Genomic DNA, 10,247 nt, shown 5'->3' on the forward strand with positions numbered 1-10,247 from the left:
CTACCGCTAAGGTATTTTTTTCTGGTGGTATTTTTGTTGAAGAATTTCTCCAAAACAAACCAGTTAACCGCGAAATTTTGTTTTGTTTTTGAAATTGCACGCAACTCTTGGTTTCATTTTTTGTTTGCGTTGTCATGGAAAATAATCCATTTCGGATTTTGCGTTTCTTTAACTCTGAAGAGATGACAAATACGTTTTTGGATTTTCCCAAAAATAACGCATAATTGCAACAGGGATACCAAGATTTCTAAATTTCATAAGCATGCTCGAAAAGCCCTCTTGATAGCCATGGACTTGAGGAACTGGCCGCTTATACCCACTGGGCTTCTCCTTTGTTACAAGACCTTAAAATAGTAAACATACTAATGCTGGGCAACAAAAAAAGGAGCTATCAAAATTTATTTTCCTGTCCCAACTTTAATCTGAATCTTTACATGACAGTCATTTTTTCCGGAGGATCTTCTTCGTCTTCCTCTTTTTTCAGTGAAAGTAAGGCGGCGGAAGGGGTACTTTCCAGTGTCTCGGCTGTTGGTTCGTTATTTGTTTCAGGAAGCAGCATACAGAGAACGCCCGCTACAAAAGCATCAACGGCCATGATGATATAAGGCAACTGATTCATGTAGGTACTCTAAGAAAGATAACAAATATAAATTACACTAGTGATTACTCGCAGGCAAGAGCCGGGGCAAGAGCATGGTTGGGCTGTTGACAGCATTTCAACTTCGATGCCGACATCATGGCCGAACACGAAAGCCGCTTGTTAAAACCAACAGACACAAACATATGCAGTTAATGTTTAAAACATTGGTCACTAGCTTCTACCAATTTCTATGTTTATCCTCTTGAGAATTTCAATGTTCATATCTCACCAGCCAGATGACAAAAGGGGAAGTTATTGCACCAAGCCTACCGGCAGCAGAGGACGTGCCAAGTCCAAGATTTCTGCGGAAAACAAATATACAGCGGTTTGTTACTGGCATAGGGAATACCCATATAGCAAGTGGTACTATACAACATGTGCTATCCTGCCCAGGTGAGTTTTTTGCGAAAGCGGGGTTTAAAAGGGGGTATTAATTCAATCAATTGGGGCTTAAGTTTTTACTCTTCCCCCGCCTATTGTCCACCCTAAATGTTTCTAATAGGCCTAATGTTGGATTACGACAGCTTATCCAAACCTAAAAATAATAATATATAAAGTCTGCGTCTGTTTGGCACTAAATACATGAGCCCAAATTTTTCCACTTTATTTTTTGGCCGTACAATCAACGGGCTCACTAAAAACAGTCAAGGAATCAGTATTGCTTACCGTATAACTGTTGGAAACAATTCCGCTGAGAAGACAAAAATTGCGTCAAAGGAGTTCATTACAGAGAATTTACCAACCATGGCGAAGATTATGCGGCCCGCTACAAATCCTGCAAATTAAAAAAAAACCTCACTATTGGTTGCAAAAAGCCTCATAGAAAGGTAAAGGGTTGGATGATTAGCGAGGAAGTGACCGTTCAGATCGAACAACGTAATTATCAGAAAATTAAAGAGCCATATGATTTATGTACGGAAATATTAAGGCCTCAAGCCGGTCTTCTTTTATTTCGTGGTGTTATTCGCTTAGAGTCTCTTCAGGGTAATGCAACAATGGCCACGACAAGCTGGCAGAGACTGAGTACAACACCACGAACCCTGCGTAGGAGTTTTCGCAGGCAGTGAATGGTTTTAGAACGCCGGTGGCTCAGTTGGTTGAGCACCGGGCTGTCACGCGGGAGGTGGTGAGTTCAACTCCGGCCGGACCGACATCCAGGGTCTTTAAATAACTGAGGAGAAAGTGCTGCCTTTGTAATTACATCTGCAAATGGTTAGACTCTCTAGTCTTCTCGGATAAGGACAATAAACCGTAGGCCCCGTCTCACAATCCTTCAATGTTCATAATCCTGTGGGACGTAAAAGAACCCACACTCTTGTCGCAAAGAGTAGGGCATGTAGTACCCGGGGTTGTGGTCTGTCTTCTGCATGTTGTGTATCATGGTTGGGAGGGTAAATGCTCGGAGATATTAGCTACAACAAGCTACTCTAAAATCCGAGGGTAAAGAAAGATATATGATATATGATGATATATGATGATAGATGGGGCCTATAACTTACAGTCCTTATACAGGAAGATTTAAATCCAAGCTTCAGTGACCCGGCACTAGCTCAATCTGGTTTGATATCATCCATGCAATATTCTACATATAAGGTCTCACCTGAGTTCTCTCCGTCGCCTGGAATAAAGGTTACGATGAGATTTGCAATGGCTGCCACGACTAAGCCAATAACAACTACCTTTTTTCTCCCCCAACTGACAAATAAAGACACAAATATCATGGTTATGACCATAACATCTTTGCGTGGTCGGGTTATTGAGATGAGCTGAGAGAAGTTTTCTCTTGATCTGAGAGGATATCTCACATGATGACGTCAAAAAAGATATCAAAAATCACAACGGCTCTTGCAAAGTGGCACTTTGTCCGAGAATCCCCGAGTCACCATCGAAATAAGAAATAATTACATATCTTCAGAAAAAGGATCATTTTTGGATATTCTGTAAATGGAATTTTCTTGTTCGAAGGAATTGTGTAACGGTTTTCAACAATCTTTATAGCAACGGCTGTGCGTTTTTCAACGTCAAAAACACTTCTTTGTTTATGGTACGTGATTCTAAATTTACTTTCATGCATGCAGCAAGGTCAGAGCGGCTTGAGATCGGCTGTGCACTGTTCCTGTTTGCTAATAGGTTACATGTCACTAGCTAAAACTGACAAATTTCAAACCGGTTCATGCTGTAGATAGCAAAGGCGTTTCCAGGAATCTCGACCAGCGAGGTTAGGAAAAAATTCAGATATATGTTGCCTCCCAGCATAACAGATCCTAAAGAGACACCAAAGTACACTTGGGCATTGACAAACCTGCAAAGAGGAATGGAGATCATGATGCCAATAAAAATACAGAGAATAATTTTATGATCGGTTTTCTGTGTATACAAATGCTATTGCTATGATAATGCGATAGAATGCGTTGTGACTACCCTGTGACTCAGTGGTGGAAACAAAACCATCCCTAACCAAGAAATCCATGAAATGAGAGTCTTCTTTGTCATTGAGCGCGTTCCGAATAAATCCATAAATCCAGCTTCCCGGCGCTGACCGCATCTTTGGTCCTCTGGGAGACCCAGTCCTTCATCTGGCATTTCCTTCTTGTTGACTTTGGCCACTTTTTTCAATACCTTTTCAGCTTCCTCTGTCTTCTCGTGCGTCAAGAGCCAGCGAACAGACTCAGGTACAACTCGATTGGTGAAAAACGAAATCACCCATTCGTGCAAAGTTTCTATTGAAACAACAGGATCAACCAAACTTTAAGGTGAGCGTATGTTTAAAAGGAAGGCCGTGTATTTTTGAAACCTGCAAAAAGAGCCGGACGTTTTCTTCGGCTTTGCTATTTCGAAAGATATACAGCTGGGCCTACTTGTCAGTGGACCCACAATACAGCGGGTATGCGTAGAAACACTTACATCCAAAATACGAAGAGAATAAGTCCTGGTGCAGAAGTTATCATAGAAAGCTTTCTCCAGTCTCTTATTAGGTAAGCTAACAGCGCTATAAACATTAGGGCTCCAGTCCAGAAGAACCAAGTGAAAGTTCCTGCCATGGCCCGGTGATCAGGGCCTACATATTCAGTTGCCATGATAAAAAGGCACACGATAGCACCTCCTGTGAACAGCAAAAAGAAAAATATATGTAATTAAGTATTTTTCATTCAATAAAAAAATGTCTTAAACAAGCTGAAAAGCAACACTACGCTTCGGTGGATTTCACAAGATATATTGACCACGGAGCGAAAACGAAACATGCTGACTTTAAGGACGGTGCCAACTAATTCAAAGTATTTTTGCGCGCTTTACTGAATATGCGGGAAAAGCAGATCTTAACAAGTGTTATCGAAATCCAAAAAGAAAATTGGGGGTAACCACGCATTTTGCAAAGATAATTAATCAGCAATATTTGTAAAAAGCTTTAAAATACAAAACGATGTATGGCGTTCTTTTCCAAATTGAAGCTTAATTAGCTCTGAAAAATGCAAGAGCACTTGCTAAGTTCTGATTTCTCCGAATACTTTTGAACAGCGCAAAAATATCCCTGTATTGATAAGCACCTCCGATAGGAAATCTGAGTATCTCGAGATGCGCAGAACGTATGCGAAATAACAATAGTAGGCACCGTCCTTAAAACAACGTGATCATCTTTACTCGCACAAACATTTGGAGGAATTGTGCATAGTAGCGGTATAAGGGGCCAGTAAAGGGATAATCATCGAGGCTGTGCTGGATAAACTCTCCTCAGTTCGTTGCACACCTAGAACTCAAGAAAATTAAAGCACTTTACTGCGTTCAGGATGTTGGTCTCCCTGGTGGATTAAGGTAACACTGAATTTCCTCTTACCCAGACCAAAGCCAATAATGAACCTCAAACAAGTATACAGCCAATACCATGGAACAAAAGAACTTGCAAATGCAACCCAACACACGAGACTTGAGGACAAAAAAAGGACCTTTCTTCGGCCATATTTATCTGATAGGAGGCCAAATACAATATTTCCAACAAACCAGCCCAGAAACATGATCGAATTTGTCAGGAACCCAAGTGAGGATTTGCTGCACACTAGACGCCACTGTAAAAAAACATATATTCTGGTCAGTGAAGGGTAAAGGGCCCTTCAGATAAATCAAAAGCAAACATTACTTCCTCTTGAATTTGTCCTTTTTCTCCATTATCAACTGAACAATGTTTTTGGCTTAAATTCGCCCTATGTAAAGGAATCCAGGTGGCCCTCGGATCCCAGATCCCGAATAGTAGAAGATCCCGGAGCCTGAGTCGTGGATTCCGGATTCCAAACTCATGGGTTCCACCGAAATCTTCTGGATTCTGAATTCCATACAGTGAATTCCTACAATCCGGATTCCGTCACATCGGGCGATTAAATTTTGAGGAACCCTTATGTTGAGAGTCTGCCCCATTTAAAAAACGCCGGGGTTCCAATGATTATGTCCTAAATAAAATTGTTGGTATAATTTTAAGATGTATAGGGAGTTAATATTTACTGAATTTAACTTAAATATTCACTTACCTTTCAAAACATTTTGCATAAAATTCAAATCATATCTGCTTGCAGTGAATATCTAAAACAACGAACACGATACCTCCGTAATGATAGATGTATAGGCATTCGTAAACTCCCACTCGTCATCAGTAATATCACATCTGAAATTCTTGTGGGGATCCTCACCACTTGGGCTAAACTCCTCTATAAAACAAGAAATGCACTTCAAATGTAGAAGACCTTTCTCACTCTCATTTTTTACCTCATTGATGACGAAGTCTCAATGAGGTTTGTGAGGGGGCTTCGGGTGCTCACTGGATCACTCGATCAATGGGCTTTTAAATTTCGGGTTTCGTTCGGGCGGCCGAATTGGTGTACGAATGTGCTCGAAACGGAAGCGCGAAGCGCACATGTCGCAGGTTCGAACTTACCCTTCGCTCTTATTTCATTATTTTTAGGGGTTGCTCTGAAGTTTCCATTGGGTTATCAAAATTCTTAAGTCTTCTTAAGTCTTAAAGTGACCCTGTAGAGTTAAGGTTAAGGTTAGGGTAACACTAACCCTGTGACCAAAAAAATCAATTCTTATTTTTCTTTGAATCTCAAAACTTTGTCAACTAAACACAAAGCGACCAAAGTTTTAAGCCTTGATTTCAAAGACAGCTGTTTATTTTAACTGGAATTGTCCTATTTAATGGTCCGCCATTACTAACTTTATAAGATCTTGAGAGAGTTGGATCGAGGAGAAAATGGCGTCAAAGGCTCATCAGTTTAAGAATGCAATGCGTGTGTACGCCGCAAAATTAATATGCAGCACGGGCGTTTTGCATATATAATTAAGCTGCATTCACATGCTGAAATTTTGAGCTAGTGAGCCTTTGACATCACTTTTCCCTGGAGGCAACCCTCTGAGGTCCAATCGGTCAGTTTGAAAAGTGAGTAATGGTGGATCGTTAAATCCAAAACTTAGGCGCTTTTCTTTGTCAGAACTGCCAGACCAGTCAGTTTGCAAGGAAAATGCAACAATTTCAAGAAACACTTGCATGATAATCCCTCGTATTATTCTGGAGGAAAGGAAAGGAAATGAACTTTATTTAAGTGTCTAGTCGTTTTAGCGCTGGAGCACTAATTGGGGACACTGTAAACTGAACTAACAATGAAAGCAAATCAAGTCAAATGTTGGTTTTTTTTAGGAGAGGGGAAACCCGGGAATACCCGGAGAAGTGTGTTAATTTCAAAGCCTTGTAGAGTTAGTCCTTCCAAATGCCCGGTCTAGCCGGTCAGTTCTGTCAAATGGGAAGCGTCCTTACACTCAAAGTAAACGGCCTTTGGATAAAAATCAAAGATCACAATTTTGCCAGTCTGGTGTTAAGCAAACACACTTTCAAAATCTGAAGGAAAAAAGGAAGTGATTTTTTTATCACAGGGGCACTTTAAAAGTCGTAGTAGAAAACATATCCCAACGCTCTACATTTCATCAATGAGGTGTCTCACGGAGACTTTGATTATTAATTAACGGCTATTTTGTCAATTAAACATTTGCGAACCGTAAAGGGCTTTTTTTGATTTGTCTGTAATAATTAAAAGGGCTACTTCAGAAAACAGATCACGAAGAGCCAGGATATCTGCCTAGTTTCAAATTCCGTTATGACCACTTTAAATGCTAATTTGTCTCTAAATTCAACTCCAATACGCATTGTACAAGGTCAACTTGTTGTTTCAGTTAAGTAAACTTCTGCTGTAATCAAAAATCATGTAAAGGTCTTTTCTACAAATCATCATTTGCAGTACCAATCACTAGTTAGATTAATTTGTCTTCGAAATACAAGCGTACAACGCTTTACTCTTCAATATTTGAGAACCAGATAAGTCCAAACACTAACGAGTGAAGTTGCAAACGGTGCTGTTCTTGACACATCTCCAAGGGGGCTCTAAAGCAAGGAAGGTCATGATAAGGGTTTGAAGTGTGACAGGAACCATCATTATGCCCACAACACAGACCAACATCCACTGGAACCTGCCCATGCTGCCGATCCTGGCCAGAAAACCATCAACACTCAGAGTCATGGCGTGGATAAGCGTGACCTAATATCAAGAAGAGCATTGGATGATCAGTGCACTGGTACGTACTGGTGACAGTACAGTTAGCGTTCAGAATCGTGGCAAATTTAAGTTATGGTTTTTCGTATTTGTTTATGTTAACTCAAGAAGTCGAACCCTGTGACATTTATCGCTTAAATTTATGATGCTAACTTCTACGAGAAAGGTAAGAGGATATTAATAGAAGGTCTATTATAGGGGTTTGCACAATCCGCAACTGAACCGCTTTATTTTGTTCTTGTTAGACCGCAAACTGCTTTCGTTTTCTCCTTAAGGAGGCTCGAACCAGTTTCAACGCTTCCAAGTGACGCTCTTATTAGAAGGATCTCCACACAACGTTGTATCATGTATTGGCAAGGGTTAGGGTTTTGGTTGGTACCAAATGAAACAAAAATTATTGCTTAATTAACAAGATACAGTCATTATTTGTGATGTACTATGTCACCGTGGCAACTGGCAAACCCTGTAAAAACACCTTTTATTGTGTCTTTAGTTGCTTATATCTCAAATACGAACCGGATGACCCCAATTTTTTATTTCTGAAAAGTAATCAGAAGGGTATGATGAAACTTTTTACAAAGCTTTACAAAATTTTGTCTAGTGGATTCAGAGCCACCATAATTTTGTGATTTTTTAAGGATAGCTCTGAATCCTCTCGACATAATTTTTTTACACTTTGCCGAAAGTTTCATCGTGGCCTTCTAATCACTATTCAGCAATAAAAAAGGTTAGGGTTAGGGTTAGGTCGCTGAGTTCGTTTTTGAGATATGAGCAACTAAATCCAAAATATAGGATGTTTTTGCTTGGCTTTCCCGTTGCCAAGATAACTTATTACATCACAATAATGATCACATCTTCCTTAAAAATAATCGGTGTTTCATATGGTACCGTAACATTGCTGCTACGTGATACAGTGTTGCAGCGTTATTCGATCTAAACAGAGAATCTTCTGAGCGTTGAAACCCTTTCGAGCCTCCTTAAAGGTCCGTTTACACAGGCGATTTTTGTCACGGCAACTCGATGCAATTTTTGTCGCGCTCAAGTTGCACCACGTGTCAAACATGTTCGAAACCCTTGCGATATCGCAGTGATAAATCGCACTGAAAATCGCACCTAGTTTACACGTGCGATTTGGAAGTTGCAACTTTAGCGCGACAAAAATTGCATCGAGTTGCCGCGACAAAAATCGCCTGTGTAAACGTGCCTTAAGACCGAAACCGACTTATGGCCGAATTAGAATCACAATTAACCGAGCTTTTAATGGGTACTTCACACATTGTTTCTCATCACAAAGACCAAGAGATATTTAGAACAAAACAACACAAAACATTTCTTCTGAGTCCTTTCAAATAACCTGTGAGCAAAAAGTTTTGATTTCTAATGAAAAGTCCACAAGCACAAAGAAGGCACGTCACGTTGTTTATAACGATGCACAAAAGCCAAGTTTGGAATCTCGAGCTCCTGTAAATCTTTTCGAAAATCCTCTACCAAACACTCGTGAACTTATGATTTCCCGCAACCGCGCAGTAATTTCTTGAACGTAAACCGTCTCAAAAATACGACTGAAACCGTAGACCGACTCTCAAAATTGGCTTAAACCGCCAGAGTATACTGAAACTGAGATATAAAAATTCGTCCGCACTATACCTGAGCCCGCTTTACACTGGCAGAGAGGTCTGGCACGGCACTCCGAAGTCTCGGAACCGTACCAATGTTATTCGGGCACGGCACGGTAAATTTTTCATATGTTAACAGAACAAACAGAATGCATATTAGGCATCCGTGCCAGAAATTATAGGCGTGCGGAGCACATCTCTGGAGGTAGACTTTGCACTCCAAATTTTGGAGTGCCGAGTCAATTTTGTGCGTGTGTAAAAGGAGTTTATATCTCAAAAACAAAATCTGCTTGACAAGGCCGTTTTGACTGTTTTCCCTCCAAAAGGTACCTACAATTGTAGGTTAAGAAACTGCTTCCAAAAGACCGTAGGTATAACATAGGGCAAAATCATTAAAATAGTTGAGTAATCAATAAGATCAAGTAAGTACCTAAACTTGCACATAGACTGCCACAGCTTTGGGAATTCAAACCTCTGAACTTCTTATAATGTACAAAATGTATGCAAATAAACGTCATAAATATGGAAATCATTTGGTGGTCAAGAATATATTTTAATTGATCTCTGTACTTAATAAGGCAAACAAAGACAGGCGTTGGACATCCCTATATGGGCCAAGAAAAAATCTCTTGAGAATTATTTCCGAATCATTTCTCTTTGCTAAAGGACACGTAAGGCTTTTTGTCCTGTAAATTAAACTACTGGCTTTTTCATTCAATTCCTTTCTTTTCCAATTTTTACGTTTTTCATTACTGGTTTTCTGTTCTGTCTGATCGTCTCTTTCATTCATGTATAAAATGTATTGTGTTGTTGTTCCACTGTCTGTTTTCTTGAGTGGAGCTGTCATTGTAGTTTTTTTAGTGCTTTTACCGCACCGGGGTCTTGTTGAGTAGATGATTCGAACTGTTTGGTTTTGGAATTTGAAGCTCATTGGAACGAACAATCCGCATGATCTTTGATGATACGTTTAAAAGCAAGATAGAACTGAGCACAGGGCTGACACTTGGCGTTGTCACATTTTTAACAGTTTAAGAGATAAAGGATAAGCTGAGATATGACTTGAAGTCCGCAAGAATTTCCTTCATTTGTACCACTACAAATCAAAAGATGTCTTACTTTCGCTTTTTAGAAGCGATAATGACCTATGACATCACAAACAAAAGGAATATAGGCTGCAGTAGACGGATGGATAGCCGCGGTTAATCCGTCAGTTATTCGCTGAGCGGAGGTTTGTTTACCGTTAGTTAGCTTACAGTTAGTAACTATAAACACAAAAAAATGTTACCAATATTGCTGATTAAAAACATATTGGATTTTTCGCAAGTCAATGCAGTATTAAACATTTATAAACGGTCAGCACGACCCAGTGACCTCTTCAATGGAAATTATGGTTGTCCGGGTTTC

The 10,247-nt window shown here is 40.0% G+C and overlaps 1 protein-coding gene across 2 annotated transcripts in view; it reads right to left on the bottom strand.

Annotated features, from left to right (window-relative positions):
• Nucleotides 1-382: 382 nt before the first annotated feature.
• The window catches only part of LOC138013073 (organic cation transporter protein-like), a 10,810-nt gene continuing 945 nt past the window's right edge, over nucleotides 383-10,247 (bottom strand). The window contains exons 2-11 of one of the 2 annotated variants that reach the window (XM_068860029.1): nucleotides 7,011-7,212; nucleotides 5,231-5,334; nucleotides 4,473-4,701; nucleotides 3,545-3,743; nucleotides 3,099-3,320; nucleotides 2,808-2,942; nucleotides 2,241-2,335; nucleotides 1,307-1,415; nucleotides 870-942; nucleotides 383-628 (exon numbers count right to left, since the gene is read on the bottom strand). In XM_068860029.1, coding sequence (XP_068716130.1) covers nucleotides 431-628; nucleotides 870-942; nucleotides 1,307-1,415; nucleotides 2,241-2,335; nucleotides 2,808-2,942; nucleotides 3,099-3,320; nucleotides 3,545-3,743; nucleotides 4,473-4,701; nucleotides 5,231-5,334; nucleotides 7,011-7,194 — 1,548 coding nt within the window. In that variant the 5' untranslated portion in view covers nucleotides 7,195-7,212 and the 3' untranslated portion in view covers nucleotides 383-430. The remainder of the gene's footprint in view (nucleotides 629-869; nucleotides 943-1,306; nucleotides 1,416-2,240; nucleotides 2,336-2,807; nucleotides 2,943-3,098; nucleotides 3,321-3,544; nucleotides 3,744-4,472; nucleotides 4,702-5,230; nucleotides 5,335-7,010; nucleotides 7,213-10,247) is intronic. The other variant, XM_068860030.1, reaches the window with a different exon arrangement.

The sequence above is a fragment of the Montipora foliosa genome, chromosome 8 (assembly GCF_036669935.1).
Source record: "Montipora foliosa isolate CH-2021 chromosome 8, ASM3666993v2, whole genome shotgun sequence".
Lineage (NCBI taxonomy): Eukaryota > Metazoa > Cnidaria > Anthozoa > Scleractinia > Acroporidae > Montipora > Montipora foliosa.